Source organism: Vicia villosa, linkage group LG2 (genome assembly GCF_029867415.1).
Source record: "Vicia villosa cultivar HV-30 ecotype Madison, WI linkage group LG2, Vvil1.0, whole genome shotgun sequence".
Taxonomy (NCBI): domain Eukaryota; kingdom Viridiplantae; phylum Streptophyta; class Magnoliopsida; order Fabales; family Fabaceae; genus Vicia; species Vicia villosa.
Window position 1 is genome coordinate 121,654,122 of NC_081181.1, and position 17,887 is coordinate 121,672,008.

General features: G+C 30.9%; 2 protein-coding genes across 4 annotated transcripts; one reads left to right on the forward strand and one right to left on the reverse strand.

Annotated features, from left to right (window-relative positions):
- The first annotated feature begins 287 nt into the window (after positions 1-287).
- LOC131646711 (transcription factor MYB106-like) lies at positions 288-2,305 on the forward strand. Its single transcript, XM_058916681.1, has 4 exons — positions 288-423; positions 611-740; positions 1,582-1,743; positions 1,970-2,305. Exons 1-4 carry the CDS (start codon positions 288-290, stop codon positions 2,283-2,285), a joined length of 744 nt encoding a protein of 247 aa, XP_058772664.1. The 3' UTR covers positions 2,286-2,305.
- An 8,252-nt stretch (positions 2,306-10,557) lies between these two features.
- Positions 10,558-14,805, reverse strand: LOC131651935 (protein PIN-LIKES 3-like). 3 transcript variants are annotated; one of them, XM_058921664.1, is made up of 10 exons: positions 14,655-14,805; positions 14,266-14,448; positions 14,104-14,183; positions 13,888-14,012; positions 13,664-13,749; positions 13,350-13,574; positions 13,171-13,263; positions 12,987-13,087; positions 12,671-12,909; positions 10,558-12,433 (listed from the first exon to the last, which is right to left on the reverse strand). In XM_058921664.1, the coding sequence occupies exons 2-10, from the start codon at positions 14,398-14,400 to the stop codon at positions 12,309-12,311; spliced, it is 1,209 nt and encodes a 402-aa protein (XP_058777647.1). In that variant the 5' UTR covers positions 14,401-14,448; positions 14,655-14,805; the 3' UTR covers positions 10,558-12,308. The 3 variants fall into 3 exon arrangements, with proteins under 3 accessions (XP_058777647.1, XP_058777646.1, XP_058777645.1); XM_058921662.1 differs by having other exon boundaries at positions 10,577-12,433; positions 13,664-13,785; XM_058921663.1 differs by lacking the exon at positions 14,655-14,805 and having other exon boundaries at positions 10,576-12,433; positions 13,664-13,785; positions 14,266-14,552.
- Positions 14,806-17,887: the final 3,082 nt, after the last annotated feature.

Genomic DNA, 17,887 nt, shown 5'->3' on the forward strand with positions numbered 1-17,887 from the left:
GTTGAAAAATGAGAGAAAGAGAGAGTACAAACATGAAGAAAAAAAACAACGACAAAAATAGTATAGGCATCTGAGTTTGTACCAACCTAGTACACCATCCTGTTTTTTTAACCTTATTTTATTTGTCCTCTTATTGAAGACTTGATGTGTCACCTACTTATAACAGAAACTTTACTACTTCATAAATATTTGCATATAGGATGTGTTACTTAACATCGTCTAAACTCTAAGTAAGAACAACCATACATATGGTCTACATCTAATTCATTTAAGTTTGTCATTTCAAAATGAGTAGGCGCCCATGCTGTGAGAATGTAATAGAGTTGAAGAAAGGACAATGGACACCAAACGAAGACAAGAAGCTTATAGCATATGTTTCTCAATATGGCCATGAAAACTGGCACTCTTTGCCCGCTAGAGCAGGTAGCATATATCTCTATTAGACTATTTTCATAAAAACCATCTTTCTTATACTACTAATAAATGTTGAAATAGCAACATAAAAACTCATCTCTCTTATATTTTGACAATAAGTGTTAGAAATGCATCTGTCTAGATCTTAGTTATGAACATTTTAAACAAACTTTTGAGTTTATATACGTTTATGTAGGTCTTCAAAGATGTGGAAAAAGTTGTAGACTGAGGTGGATTAACTATCTAAATCCTAATATAAAACGAGGAAACTTTAGCTTCGAGGAAGATCGCACTATAATTCAACTGCATGCTCTTCTCGGAAACAAGTGAGTTTTTTATAAATTGCATCTTCAAGGTTGCATATTAATTATTGAAATCACTATTTTATTTTTAGAGAAAAAAACAAAATAAATGTGTTCCACATGTGTTATGAAGTGTGTTTAAAAATACATGCATGAAATATTAGATAATAAGTTCAAACCAAAACATAAAATAATCATGTATAATAATTTTGAAAAATAATATTTAGTCAAATATTAATGCAAAGTTCTAGATACATCTTTGAGAAGTAAAGAAAAGAAAAGAAATTGAATACCACTATAAGATCACATGTTTCATGTGTTTTTTTTTTTTTTGTATTATTTAAATAAAAATAAATTTAACAAATCAAAATTAAAAAAAACAATTTGATATATTGTATTATTAGAGAAATTCTTGCGTAGAAACATACATATATTTATATTTTTAGAAATAATTAATAAAATATTGTTATTTTAATTTTTTTAATTAAAATTATTGAGTGATGGTGATAATGAAGGAGAAAGAAAAATTTATTTTTCTTTTTTAATTATTAAAAAAGTGTGATTGTTTATTTGTAAAGTTGTGTTATTTTTGTTTTTATTTAAAAATTTTCCAGTATTATTACTATTTAGTATTCATATACTTTCTAGTCTTTAATATAAATAGAATTTGATTTTTAAATTTATTAAATAATTAATATATTTATTCTATATAATAATTAAATATATTAGTTAGTCAATAAATTTAAAAAAAAAAAACTTTTTTGGCAAACAGTAGAGAGTATTTTTTTTCCAATATTTGTTGATATTTGTTACCCAAGGATTGATTACCTGCCACTCTATTAATGTAATGTTATTTCACTTTCAGGTGGTCAACAATAGCAGCTCTCTTACCAAGGAGAACCGACAATGAAATAAAGAATCATTGGAACACTAACATTAAGAAAAGACTTATCAAAATGGGCATAGATCCTATTACTCACAAACCAAAATCCAACAACAAGGACCGCAATAATATTGCCATAAAACACATGGCTCAATGCAGTGGCGGAGCCAGGAATTTTATGCAGCCTGGGCAAAAACTTTACACCATTAATTATTCATTTGTTTTAATTTTCACACCCTATTTTTATTAATTTTGCCCCTATTTTGCCCATGATTTTGTTTAAAAATTGACTATTAAATTGGAGGGAGTACATAGAAAATAGGGGTTGAGCCCGGGCGCCTGCCCAGGCTAGCTGGGCCTTGGCTCCGCCCCTGGCTCAATGGGAGAATGTTAGACTGGAAGCTGAAGCAAGATCATCATCAATGTCTCAAATTGAATCATTACTGTGTTCATCAAGTTCATCAAATGTGTCAATAACCAAACACAACAATGCAGTGTATAGCAATATGTGTGCCATTATGCTGCCAAATGATGATGACCCTTTTCCTCCAATATCCACATCGAGCTTTCATAGTAAGGAGCCTATTATGGAAACTAATGGTCAAGAGATCATGGATGGCTATGGCTTTAACTTGCAGGATGATGATGACATAATGGTTGCATTGGAAGCATTTAGAGATTCCTAGATGGAAAGGGAAAGTACAATTTGGATGCTAGCCTTGTATTTTTGGAAACCTCTCTCTCTCTTAGAGTAGAAGTAGTCTGATCATAGATTTAAATCCTTTTATGTTGTAGTACTGGTTTGCTTCTTCAATGATTAGTAATTTTTTTGTTGAATAAAAAGAAGGGAGGAATTCATGTGTGCCCTAGTTGCATGCATGATGGTACAACAAATAATTTACATGAATGCATCGAGTACAAAATAGAAGGAGTGGTAGCTCCTAATTTACTAGAGGTGGTTGTGGCCATCAATGAATTATTGGACCTGTCTAAAAGGAATAAGATAAATGTATTTTGTTAAGTAGACTTTGAAATAGCATATGGTTCAAGTCAACTGAAAGTTTAAAAAGATATTCTTTCGGATCTTATTTATTAAAAAATATATATTTTTAAATTTATGAATAATTAATATATCTGAATAATATATAAATCAGATAAATTTAATTAATTAATAAATTTAAAAAACAATTTTTTTATAAATATGACCATAAGGAGTAGCGTTTTACAATAAATCGATCACCTAAATGCAAGCTTATAATTTTTATTTTTTTACTTAAGGAAGTACTAATAAGAGAGTTTTTATTTAAAAAAACTTAGTTCTATGACATAAATTCTAATCACTACTAGAAAATGAGCTTTTATATCTCAGTTGAAATAAGACTTTTATCTCGGTTGAGAGGACAAAGTAACGTAGAAAGTCATGGAAAGTTACCATTTTTTGCTTTGGCCTCGGGCAACATCCAACCGAAGTGAAAAGTGATTTTGATCGTGTGTTCGTTTCCAGCAATAGCATTTTCAAAATGACGTGTTAGATTTTTTTACTCGGTTGCGAGTTACAACCAAGTTGAAATGTAGCACCCCTTTTACTCTCGGTTAAGACTTTTAACCTAGGAGATAAGTGTTAGGGGATAACTCACCACTACAAATAATACATTCTATGACAAAAATTTCACCTCGTCCAACAATTAACCGAGGTATATTTACTGGGTGCGTCATGTTTAATTGTTTTTTTTAAAAAACAACATATTCCCTCGGTTTTGTTAACCTCCAAGGAAATAGATCTATAAGGGACATCACTTCGAATCCTAATTACTGCATTTTCTTTTTTTGTTTATTTTTCAATTGGTTTAGAGACTAAGCGTTACATTTTTTTAGTTGGTGCATTTCCCTTTTCCATTTTTTAATTTATTTTGTATTACGAAATTAATATTTGTTGAATGAAAACGAAATCATGATACAAGAAAATTAAATTAATTTTTTACAATAAAAAATATTGATTTCGTTAAATTATTTACTTAAATGTCTCATTATTTCAAATGACCCTTATTTTTCTATTTATTTTTAGTTTTTAATTTTTCTATTCCCTCGGTTATTTTCCCAAACCGGAGAAAAAATATTGTTTGCATGATTAATCTAATTTTTTACTAATTTTTTAATTTTAAATTAATCTATTCCTTCAATTGTCTCTAATACCCGGCGTGAGAATTCTTTTGCATGATTACTTCACATAACTAGACTCTAACTTTTCACTTTTCAACGCTCCTCGTTTCATCTTCATTCTCTTAAAAAAACCTAAGTGATTTTCATCTTCATAAAAACACCCTAAACTAATATTCCATCATCTCTTCCAACACAACTCTTCCAACATCAACTCGGATATCAACATCACGTTTTCGGTACGTAACTCGCTTTATCCTCTTAAAAATATTAGTTTTTGTGAATTACTTATTAATTATATATTATGTTTAGAGATGTTATTATGATTATGTTGATAAAAATGGGCTATTCTGATAGAAATGATGTTGACAAAAGTCCACTTGTATCATGACTAGTATAATAAAATGTTGATGTTGTTGGTTTTGTTTCAAGTTAAATGTTCTTAAGAAGTGTTGATGTTATGTTAAATGTTCTTAGGAAGTGTTGATGTTGTTGGTGTTTTAAATATCTTATGTACCATGAGGATATTATAGTTCTTATGCTTTAGGTGCCTTAGCAGAGATTTGTTTATTAGTGTCCTTGTTGAGTAGTATAGTTCTTGTTTACACGGAGATGAGTGATTCAACCAACACCTCTCATACAATCTCTGCTAATTCTAAAAGTAAAAGATAAACTAGAGGTGTCATGATGATGACCAAGGTGTCAAAATCCCACGAAAGAAGTGTTCGCTTCTCGATTTATTTTAGTTTAAGAACTAGTAATGTTTATGGTGAACATGCTGATAGTTTTAGGAGTTACATGTCAGTACAAGGTAGAAGCAAATTTAGCATTTTGATAGATAATTGGAACGAAGTTTTCGGTGAAAGAAAGATCAAATATGAACTGATATTCCAATATTTATTTTAAATTTTATGATTTCTTTTATAAGTATATATTACCTTTTATTTTTTGGTTTAATACTAATATCAACTCTTTTATGTCTACGTCAGAAGTATTTATTGTTCCAAATGATGCTATGCTAAAAAAGAAATGGATTCCATATATTGGTGAACGTTGGAAGGGATTTAAGACACATCTCACAAGTGATTATATTCAAAATCCAAAGCTTGAAGTAGAGCCTCCATATGTGATGTATAAATTTATTGGGTAATATACTTGTGAGAAGTTTGTCAAGTCTCGCAGCACTCCTGAATTATCGGCTAAGAGCAAAAAACAAAAGGAAAATAGGGCAAGGAATGTCTATCAACAAAGATTTTTTCGTAGAGGATATAATAAATTGGAACAAATAATGATTAAAGAAAAAAGAAAACAAAGAGAACTAAATCTGGAAGATCCTTCTACAAGCCTTGATCGTTACCCATATACACCATCACGCCATGAGAAATGGAAGAGAGAACGTCAGATAATAGGAGGCAATTTTACATAAGAAGCTACATTACATGTGAAGTTGCTAAAAAGATCGTAAGTAAATCATTTTTTCAACATTACTTGTTTTTGTTAATTCAATTTTGTAAAGATGAACTTTTATTTGTGTTGTAGAATTTACTAGTTGCAACATCCAAAGATTATATTTGTTCCACAAGAATGTCATGACATATTCCTAAAAATAATTGGAAGAGAGGAGCATGGTGGACGTGTCCTTGGTCTTGGAAGAGGCTTCAGCTTGAGGTTATATTTTGGATCATCGCAAAAAAGTAACGAAGTAATTTGCAAGAAATAAATTGAAGAGAGAGTTGATCAAAAGGTGGGTGAGAGGATACAAGAAGCATTAGAAAATGAGTGAGAGAAGTTGACTGAGGAGGTAAGGTAGAGAGCGACTCATGAGGAACGTGAGAGAGTGCATCACGAGGAGTGAGAGAGGTTGATCGAAGAGGTGTGACAGAGGTTGATCCAGGAGGAATAGGAGAGGGTGCATCAAGAGGAGCGGGAGAAGATGACTTAGGATATGCAAGAGAAGTGTACACTGGAAGTGATAGAGGTAACTATAAGTTTGGTTTAAAAATTTGTGTAGTGTGTTGATGTTGTTTACGTATTTAAATTTACCTATTATGTTATTGTTGTTTTTACAATGCAGTAATTGAAATCAATGAGTGTACTCATCCACACAAATTTAAATTAGTTAGACATTGTTGAGAAATTTATTTTGGGTGGTTCAAGAACGAAAGGTAGTTGTTTTGCCCCACAATACAAAATTGACAACACAATACCTCAATTAGATATTACGCAAAGACTATCAAGGGTGGTAGATGAGATGTCAGATACTTTTGCGATGACATTAAAATATGGACCAAGTAAAATTTATATACTTGAAAAGGAATATGTTTTGGATATTTTGAATGGAGATGGTTGGTTGAACATAATCATACTACAATTATGATGCACGTAAGTACATATTTTATAGTGATTTCAATTTATATTCATTGTTCCCATATATATTTACGTTAACTTTTAGGTACATGCATGAGATGTATGTTGAAAGGGACTTAAGAAATTATTGTTTCTTAGACCCATTCAATATTCAATTTAAACAACAAAGACCAAATGCTACCCAAACTTACATACAAAAATAAGTTAATTTATGAGAAAAAAAGAAATTCGCTTAAGACTATTTTACCATGCGTAAATATGAATTTGTATTTTCTTTTATAAATCAACTTTATACACATTATTAATTATTTTGGATGTTCATGCAATTCTTATTAACAACTAATAGTAGTATGTTTCAAGCAAAATCGTGTAACTATGCTATGCTCGTTACACCATGATCTTGATTCAACGATACAAAATATTTTGAGCCCGTAAGTGATATTATTTGTAATACTCAAATTTTACCTATAGTAACGCTTCACTAATCCCTCAACGGAATTAGATACACGCACACAATTCCCACCATAGGATCAGGGCTCACCAAAAGGAATCGAAGTTCGGAAACCATGATGCATGACTTTCAAAACTAACATGCAAACAAACACATGCACATTGGCCCCTCTTTTGACCATTCATGCCACCAGCAACATCACCAGAACCAACATAATATGCATGTATTCAAGCACGCAACATCACCAACAATATCACCACACAAATAACGTGCACAAAGACAAACATGCAATATCAACAATAATATCACCATAATTCAAAAAAGTTCCTAATTTTCATATAAACCACACCCATAAGTGATTCATCATTTAATCATATAATAATTAATCTAATCATTACCGAATAATCAATTAATTTCACAAAATATCACCAAACAACAATTATACGTCGCTTGCATGCGAAAAAACATATGCAAGAAATTGAACCAGAAGCTAAAAACATAAAAATGGGCAAACATCTCCTTTCCTGGAAGCTCGACAACATGGTCATCGCCTAGAGACCCTGCCGACCTCCTCGTCATTGTGCTGACATGCGTTAGCTGACCCAAAATGCATGACGACCTGGTCATCGGACGGGTGACGGTCGTCATTCTGATTCATAAGGCAGAACCATATTTTTTGCCACAGGAGCCCTATGGAAGCTCCGAACTTTGATCCCACCCCATCAAAACAGTCTATAAAATTATCCCATATATTATATAGCACCTATAATGCATCAATTCATCAATCTAACACATGTACTCAACAAATTTCATCACCTTTCAATTATACCTAAAACCTTCAAAATCTCAATAATGGCACAAACATGTAAGTGATTCAAACTGAATTATCAACACATTTTGGTACACAAATTTAATCATCACAAACAACATACATCAACATAACAAACATCAATTTCAAAAATTCTATCAAAATACAACAATCCTATTGGAGGTTAAGGACTTCTTATTCTACCCTTCATGCATATACCAATTAGAGAATTAGTTGTCCCCCCCCCCTAGGCCCTTACTTGGTTTTCCGAGCAACAATTGATAATTTTTTTGGTTTGGTTGATGCCTTTTCCTCAACTTTTAGCCTTCTATTCTCTAGACTTTTTCTCTAGCTTCTTGCATCTCTAATCTAATTTTTCACCTACTGACAAATACCCCTAAACTTAGATTATGCTTAACCTTAAATAGTTAGGGTATTAATCTTTTTAAAATTGTAGTATCTCCCCTCACTTAATCCTGTCTCACTCCTTTCTTCATTTTATTTCTCTTATTTTCCCCTTTTGGCTCAAATTCTCTATTTTCTCATTTTAATTAAATAAATCAAATAAACTACTATTTTTTTAATGGGTCATACTAATGAATAAAAAATATTCATTAGTTTACAAATATAAAAAATATTCTATAAATAAATAAAATATTTTAGTTTACAATGCATTGAATACAAGTAGTTTTAAGAAAACATACATTTTATTTCTTAGAAAAGTCAATTATTTTCATTTTCATTACATTGAATACAAGTCTTTAATAAACTAAACATACATAGCATTTCCCCTTTTTAATTATTAAAATAATTCTAAAATAATTCTATCAACCTCTAACTCTCTCTCCACGTTCCCACCTCAAAGACACACACCCTCAAGTTTCCTATTCATTTAATTACAATGACACAATAATTAAATAAATCACATAAAAGTCACAAATAAATCAATTAAAATAATTTAATTGAAATTGAGGTGTTACATTATGCGGATGTGGACAAATTATGCTATTTTAATTTGTTATTAGAACATTGTTAGTGTATTGTGCTAACCGAGCATAGAGCTATGAAACACGTTCATTATCATACTTACTCAAGTGACTAATTATAGATTCAAAAGTCTTTATGGTAGATGTTTTTCATGTTAGATATTTTTGAATATATTATGAAAAAATTGCTAGTCTAATATTAATACTATATTTTATATTATTATAGAAAATTAATTTCTATAAATAAGTTTTTTTTAATATTTTTGCAATTTTTAATCTACCCGATGAGTCCAATTCAAAGAAACCCATTGGTTCTTGGTTTGGTATGGTTTGGGATTTATCACAAAAAATTGTAAATCCAATTCAAATAATTTTAATCGATTTGGATATCGGGTTCTCTTAAATTCGAATCAAACCGGCCCGCGAACATCCTGTTGAGAATATATAGCAAGTATGAGTAGTGGGGGGAAATAGTCTCATATTTGATAGGAATGTGGCGACTTAAGCATTTATAAGTGGGAGAACCCACTCACCTATCACCTTAAGGTTTTGGGTGAGTAAGTGGTGTGTCTTTCACAAAGGTGCCTAGTCCTACACTATGTATCAATGCTCCATAATGAAAAATTCCTTCAACAAATGGTATCAGACTTATGTTGCATGTCAAGCAATTTGGATTAGACCGATACTTTAAGAAATTGAGGTTGAAGTAAAGAAACCTCTTGTGTTGCAAATCGACAACAAGTCAACCATAAATGTGGCGAAGAATCCAGTTCTGCATGGAAGGAGTAAGCATGTCGAAGCTAAATTTCACTTCTTGAGGGAAAAGGTAAATCGAGGTGAACTTGAAGTTAGGCATTGCTCAAGTGAAGCACAGTTGGCTGACATTTTCACCAAATGATTAAAGATCGACAGATTCCTAAATTTGAGAAAGAAATTAGGAATAGTTCAGATTGACTATTTTTAGAGTATATTCGACAACTTGGATTATAGGGGGTATGTGGATATATTATTGGGATTGATATATTATTGAGATATTATATATAATATAATCTAATCTAATAATATCAAATATAATCCAAGTTGTGTAAACCCAAGCCTAATCTGGATTGTATATAAATAGTCATAACCTGTATCATTATTTGTACAATTTAAGAGAATAATATAATCCTTATTTCCTTATTACTCACTCTTTCTATCCTCACTAAAAGTGTCTCACGCACTAACAAACTAGTATCAGAGTCTGGTTCGAGAAAGGGACCGACTTACTTGTATCGAAAAATCAATGTTGCCACAAGGGTGGTAAGTAAGAAACGTTTCGTGTTGATGGCGTCACAAAGGTGGTGAGTAAGAAACGTTTCATGTCGATGGCGCCACAAAGGTGGTGGGTAAGAAACGTTCCGTGCGGTACAAGTGAATGTGGAAGAAAGAGCTTCCACTTAAGGGGGAACATTATGGAATCACACTTCAGGGGGAGTGTTGAGAATATATAGTAAAGTGTAAGTAGTGGGGGAAATAGTCCCACATTGAATAGGAATGTGGTGACTTGAGCATTTATAAGTGGGAGAACTCACTCACCTATCACCTTAAGGTTTTGGGTGAATAAGTAATGTGTCTCTCACAAAGGTGCCTAGTCATACACTATGTATCAACAATCCTTAGTGAAAAACTCTTCCAACACACCCCTAATGCCTTGGTTTAACTGTCTGACCTCTTTACCTCATATATTAGTTGTACCATTTCAGTGTATCGACTAATATCTAATGTTATCTCTACTTCCGTAGAGATGTGTATAAAAACTTCTAAAAGACCAAAGCAATTGTTTAATTTCTCATAATAGAACTAGAACTAAAAGCCTACATGAGGTATGTTTGTTTAGAAAATCCTCATAATTTTAAATTTACGATGGAACTAGTTGCACATAATGAAAGAGATCACGGGCATAATCATGAATATAAGCATTTGCATGAAATAAATAGATCTAAATAAATGCATGAATCATACAACATGGCATTAGAAAATGCAGAGAAAATAGATTAATAGAAAAAACTTGTTCTTTCGATTACAATAGAATAAAGCTTTCAGAGAGTTTTAAATTATGTAGAATGTAAAATATAGCATATAAGAGAGATTAAAAATGATGCTTCCACCTAATTATATAACCTCTAAAGACTTTATGATGATAATAATTCATATTTAAGCCAAGACTTATCACTCTGTAACAGACAAAAAGCCAAAAAAAAAAAGAAACATCTAAATTCCAAGAGTCATCGGGCCCATTACGACTGTAATGCCCATTATGGACTGGCCGTAATGGTTCTTGCCTTATGCAAAAATAAAGTTTTTTTTAAAACGTCTGGGAGAATAACGTCTATAATGGCCATTACATGTTGGTCGCAATTCTCGTTGCTTTTGGTTAAAAATCTTGTTTTTTCTCCCCTGGATATCTGGGATCATTAAAAGTTGATTGTAATTGTCGTTCTTTTGCCCCAAACTTGCTTTGTTCTTCACTAGTTTCTTCGAAAAGTTCAGACATTTCTCACGCCTAGTTCTTGCATATCTTAAATATGGATTTTAATCTTTCATTCCTCTTTATAATCTTGAAACTCAACAAAAACAACAAATAAAATACCATAAAAACATGACTTATGAGTCTACCTCTTTCAAAACCTTCATTTCCTCCCTTGCCCGTGCCAATTCATCTGCCAAACTTTTTGTGGACCTACACCTTCTACTTCGAATATGCTTCCAACTTTTCAACAGAACAATGGGCCTCCTTATATTTCTTCTCTATGGAAGAAAACTTTCATTAACCGAAGTTAGCATGGTCTTTTTCAAATTGAAGCTTTCCTTATGTACCTCAAGACCATGGTTCAATTTACCTTCCTTGTTTTCCACTAAGTCAAACTCCTCAAATATAACTCTAGCTAAGAGGTCACTTCTGAGCATACGAGTCTCTGCCATCTAGAAAATTTCTTCAAACTCATCTCTCTCGTCTTCTGTAACTCATTTGCCACCTCAAGATGGTAGTAAATAAAGTTGATGTCATCAAAAATCTTATCACATCAAATGTGTTAACACCTTTAAATCACACATTAAAAAAAAAAAGAGATTTAATTGTATAACGTTTGACCCGTCAAAAACTGATTCGAAATATTTATAGAGTCAAAGGCATGTTTGAGAGCGTTAATAGAGACCGAATATTTAAATAAAAGTTTGTCCTAAAATTTATAATATCATAATTAAATATTAAATTATATATATTTATAATTTCAAAAAATAGCTAAAAGCACCGGTATTGCGTTACTACCAACTACTCAAACTACATAGCAAAATAAAACAAATAAAGATAGTAAAATTGAAGGGACAAATATCTTATTTGTACTAGTCCAATTTGAAATGAATGAAGGGAACAATCTATTAGAGTAGTGTCTCTCTTTATATACTCTTTCAATGCTCTATCTCCAACCAATATGGAACTTTAGGATCTTCCTAATACACCCCGTCACGCCCAGCACTCTTTTTTTGGGTTTGGTGCGTGGATATTAATGGTGGGCGGCCCATGGTCCGATCGATAGGCTCTGATACTATATTAGAGTTTGACCTAACTCATCCTTACAAAACTGGTTGGTAAGGTGAGGAGTGTCCCTCTTTATATACTCTTTCAATGCTCTATCTCCAACCAATGTGGAACTTTAGGATCTTCCTAATACAATCAACCACCAAATACACGTAGAGGATAACACACGGCTGGTGCAAGTTCCATGATTCACATATACATATACGACAAACCAAACCATTTATGTCATCATTTACACTAGAATATTTGTTCTCATCAATAGATAAACAAATTGATAAATGATATCTGTCGTATACCCACACCACACATATATACAGATAAAACTTATTTATAAATATAAAAAATAAAGTATTAATAAATAAATCAAGACACAAGCCACATGAAGTAAGTTGACCAAAGAGTAACCGCAATTGATGCCAATGCATATGTCCACAACATTATCACAGAACATTCACTTTCACCCGCTCCAAATAATTGAGCTATAGTACCTGATTCACATGGCAAATTAATTAGTATGAACAATTATATAAGACAAAATACACTTATATTTATTAGAAAAAAAATAAAAAATGATATACACTGATTTTACACTGTCAATCAAAGACGACCATATATTCTGCCTAGTCAGACCGAAAATTTTAAATAACTTATATGACATGATTGGATGATATATTTATCAATGTAAAAATATTTTATACATGTCCATTAAACTCAATTTATTATACCTATATTCATAGCTGGAGGAAGTGCATATTGAAGGAGAAGAATGAACTGATATAAAGGATCTACTTGCACTAAACCCAAATGTGTTGCACCTTTAACAATAACAACACCTAAAATTGGTAGCATAAGATATCTCACTGCTATGATTCCTATAATTGTCCAAAATGGAGTACTTGCTCCCTTCAATCCTTTAAGAAGGTTTGCACCCATTATAAGGGTAATTGTTGGAATTGCAGCATCACTGTATGTAATAATTAATTAATAGCATAATTAATGTAACTTAATGTAATAATTAATGTAACCTTATGTAATATATACCCTAGCATGGAAGCAGAGTCTTCAATCACATGAAGTGGAGCATTGCTTCCAATCATTAAACTATGTAATTTAGGAACTACACCAATAGTAAATCCAACAATCTGCATAAACAAAATTTGAATCTTAATTTTTCATTTTCTTGTACATGTGAACAATAACATATGAACAATGTATTGTATCGTACCGCGCCAAGAGTTGCTGGTGAAAATATGCCTCGGAAATTCGGGTTGCCTAAAATCATTCCACATTTATGCTTAATTTTATCTAAGATATGCACCTGCAATTAAATTTTTAGTAATTCGAAAAAAATCAAACGTAAGATTCAAAATATCTTATGAAAGGTAAATTTGTAACAATCTTAACTTTCTGCTCAGATTCATTCTTGGAAAGCAATAGTCTGTATTCATCATCCACATTGTCTTTTGCTGAATTTGTATTTTCCGAGCATCCCTCTATGAGTGATTCCGATAAATCCCCTGAATTCGCCAATGTGATGGAGTCACTACTTTTGTTACCTTCTTTCTGAACTTTACTCGACGAAATCCGCATTATGTTGTAGACATAAGTCCATATAAAAATAGCTCCAATCTATAGTTTCCCCAAAGAATTAATAAATACAAGTTCACAAAATAAATAAGAAAAATTTTATAGCATAAGATACTAATGAAATTACATACCGCCATTGAAAGTGAAGCATAAGCCATTCCATATTTATAGCAGACATCAGGATCTCCAAAAGGACTACCTTTATCTTGACATAGAGCTGGAACAATGATTATTGGCAAGTTTCCTAAATTTCCTGTTTAAAAAATATGTATGTAACATTGATTTAGACCGTAACATCAATGTTTTTGATGTCTCTGCAACCACAATTGTGATCACGGCCGAGGTAAGTGATTACCTGCGGAACAAACACCTACGATGAGACCTTCAATATTTTCAGGAGGCCTTGTGAGTTTAATAACGATCCATCCTAAGGCCGAACCTAACAAAAATGTAACCAATATATTCACCGGCATAAACCACCTAATAATCACAATAAAAATTTGTTAAAACCATAATCAAGAAGAAATCAAATTCTCAGATCAAAATTAGCAGCAAAATATATAATACTCACAACGAAACAACGTTCTCATAAGTGATTGTTTCTGCTAAATTCCCTCCAACCAGAGCAGGATTAAACACATAATGTATAAGCTGAAAGAAACATATGACTTCAATATATATAAATAGAAAAAATATATATAACAAGAAAAAAAAAGTTGTTAAGAATTTATACATGATTGGTTTGATTCCTTGCATCTTTTCCCAGCAAATTGATGTTATCCAATGCAAGAAGTAAACCAATTGCAGTGAGTAGTAGTACTTTGATGACAGGGAAAGAAGCCACAGAAAATAGCTCCAGAAATCCCATTATCTCAATGAATGAACTCTTCCAAAACTATATGCTAATTATATTTTCCTGCACAAATTAAAAATATATGTTAATTTACAAACTTGGAAGCACAATAATATTGTTCATAGTAAAATAAAACCATATATTTTATTTTATAAACATAAAAATGAACCAACATAGAATGATTTAAATTGAAAAAGGGGAAGTGAAGTATTATATAGATACTACTATTTTTGGTGTGTTGGAATTGAGATTAGAAGAATATTACGTACCGTATCTTGTGGGTTGTATGTTGCAGCTTCCGGGTGTTGTCTTGTTGCTTTTAATGATTGAAGTGAGGCTAGAAAATAAGCAGGGAAGGTGGCAACTGCTTTTTTTTTTTTTTAAGATTAACTTAGTTTTAAGTTTATTTAAACTAGTAAAATATTAGTCGGGATGCGTATGTATGTGTGATATAATATTTTACAAATGTTTATGATTTATAAATAACTGAAATTAAATCAGAATTCAATTTCACCAGCAGAGGACACAGTAAAAATAATTGAAATAATATTATATTTTATTTACTAAAACACACACAAAATATTATTTACTAAAACACACACGAAAATATAATCACATATTTTTTGAAATTAATTTTAATCAATCTATAAGTAACATTTATTTTTAGGTAATGCTAACTTGTGCCCCAAAGATACAAGTTAGTAAAATTTTCTTAGAAATTGTGTAATAAATTTAATACAAATTTATAATTAATGAATTTATTATTATTATTAATATAAATTTTTTATTTACGGGTTTATTAACTTGTGCGCAAGGACACAAGTTAGCATACCCTTTATTTTTTTATTTGGACTAATGATTATTACATTGTAAAGCACCGAAGAGATACATATTTATAATTACTAAAACTTAACATACAAAGCCCAAAACACTCACTGCTCATTAACTATTAGAATAAAATATTATAAATATCTTATAATATATTTTATATCTTAATTTAAACTATTTCTAAATTTATATATATCGAATATTATAACATTAAATAACGAATTTACAAACCGAACCTGTCAAACTCGAAATCTGCCAACCGCCCAAACCGAATATTTTTGTTGCTTTTCAACTTCTTGATTTTTGACAATCTCGAAATATGTTTTCTTTCTCTTCATTAACAAAGGTTTTAAGACATATTTCAATAATATTCACCTTGACTTTAAACCATGTTGATGTCAATTTAATTCATCAACCATTTTGCTGCTCTCTACCATGTTGAAACTCCAAGCAATAATCTTGATCAAATTCAAGGCACCCTTGAATCTTGATATCACCACTTGTATCCATTTGTTTCCAATTACCTTTTTTTGCCTAGAAATCTAACAAGCCCACAAGCATGATTCTTCAACCATCGTCGACTCCGCATGCCTTCGAATGCATCCCTAAAGGTCCATATTTATGTTATGTATTTTGCAACTCTTCAGCCTTTTTCAAAGCATAACACCCAAGGATATCATAATCGTTCCTTTGAGATGCTACAATATTTCTCCTTATCTTATCATAAGTCAAATGATAATTAGAGATCTCTATAATCGTTCCCTCACTACTACTAGTATCCATAGTAGAAAACTCCATCTCAAACTGAGTTTTCTCCGTTATAGTTTCTAACAGGTTTATCCCTTAATTTTTATTGTTTTTCCTTTGAACAAATTCTCTACCAATTAAGTAAGTTTCTTTGACATCAGCTCTTTCTCAAAAACTCAATAACAACTCAACGGTCACATGCATTCTTATTCCTTATTTTTTGCAAAATTCATTATACACTTTTGAAATAGTCTCAAGACATTCATAACGCCTTGGCCTCAAATTCCTTAGCTCTTTTTTATCATGAAAGCCTCCATTAATTAATGATAAATGAATAACAACATCTTTCAATTTGAAGAAGATGAGTTGTAGATAGAGCATGTGCAAAGCAAAAACATTAAATGCAAGAAGAAGAAGAAAAAGTAAACATAAGAACAACAACAAAAACACATAACTATGCAGAAAAATCAGCATTGATGCTGAGAAATTAGTTGTAATACTTCAGTTGGTTAGTGTTGATTGAATGAAATGGACGTAAAATGTTAGTCTATAATTCACACACACTCGCGTACATAATGAATACAAATATTTTTAAAATTTAAGAAATGAAAAAAATTAACAAATTAAAAACGGACAAAAAAAAAAGTATGAACATTGGGTAGAGGACAAGTGTTTGATTAAGAAGGTACATAAAATACAACCATAATAATACATAAAAGAACAAACAACATTATTTCTCAAATAGGATTTTAGAGTGATACTATTGTGATATTGTCCCACTTGGGAAATAAGTTCATGTAGGATTGGACGAAATAAGACAACTACTAAAATGTGTCCACTACAAGAAAATTGACTTTCGGTGACACTCAAAAAGTGTCACTAAAAGTCAATAATCTGTAGGTAAATGTTTATTGGACTTTGAGTGACACCCACACTTGGCGTCAACTTTAAGGGGGTGTAGTGTGACACCAAATTGAATGTCACAATAACTTTTAGCTACGGTTAAGTTTTTTCCTACAGTGTCACTATATACTATGCTAGTATTACAAATAATAGAAACTCTAGCTACGGATTGTTTTCTTTTAGCTGTCACTAGAACTTCAAATAATATAATTTTTATTATATAAAAATATAATAAATTTATAAATTCAATTTTTAATATAATTGAGAAATATTACTATTTAAATAAAAGTTACTCATTTAAAATATTTTCCATTACATTTTGAACCATGACAAAGCTAAATAACTAAAATTAAACTATTATACCATTTTCTATTAAATAAAGTCAAATAGTTCAATATAGAAAGATTGATTTCATATAATATTGATAAAAACTAATTACAGAATAAATCATATCCTTAACATCTTAGTATATATCCAACTCCATATTATTATTTTCTATATTTGAATTTTCACATAAAATAAAATAAAATAAAAATGCTTTTCTTATATTTGTATGTTGGTGTATCCATAACTTTGAAAGTCCTGCTATCTTCACTTCCATGTATCTGCATCTAAATTTTTCCTGAAATAATAAATAAATAATGATCAATATGCAAACAAAACTAAATAAACTATGCATAACAATATCACACATCTTCTACAGAAGGATACAACTCAGTTTATATTCAAATTCAAGCTATTGACATAATGCTTTTTCAAATACTTGTTTGTCAGGTACTTCAAATACCTGCAAACAATGAGATGTTATCAAATCAAAATGAATTAGTTCAAATTAATCAACACAAGATGTTTCGAGTATAGTCCAAAATTGTAACTTCAATATAGAACAAATAAATTGCAAGGTAAATTCAAGAAAGCACTCCTTTGGCCAACAAGATAACCTTCAATGAATTAGTTTTGGTAACACAACAGAAAAATCAATTACAAGAAGGTAACCAATAGCCAGGAAAAAGATTAGTGCAGT

Bases quoted from the DNA above. Each gene is read 5' to 3' on its own strand.
- LOC131646711 (XM_058916681.1), top strand. From the start codon at position 288: ATGAGTAGGCGCCCATGCTGTGAGAATGTAATAGAGTTGAAGAAAGGA. The intron at 741-1,581 runs GTGAGTTTTTTA...TTTCACTTTCAG, and splicing joins CATGCTCTTCTCGGAAACAA to GTGGTCAACAATAGCAGCTC. The intron at 1,744-1,969 runs CATGGCTCAATG...CTTGGCTCCGCC, and splicing joins AATAATATTGCCATAAAACA to CCTGGCTCAATGGGAGAATG.
- LOC131651935 (XM_058921663.1), bottom strand. From the start codon at position 14,400: ATGGGATTTCTGGAGCTATTTTCTGTGGCTTCTTTCCCTGTCATCAAA. The intron at 14,184-14,265 runs GTATAAATTCTT...TGTTTCTTTCAG, and splicing joins CAAGGAATCAAACCAATCAT to CTTATACATTATGTGTTTAA. The intron at 13,786-13,887 runs GTAATCACTTAC...TTTTTTAAACAG, and splicing joins CGTAGGTGTTTGTTCCGCAG to GAAATTTAGGAAACTTGCCA.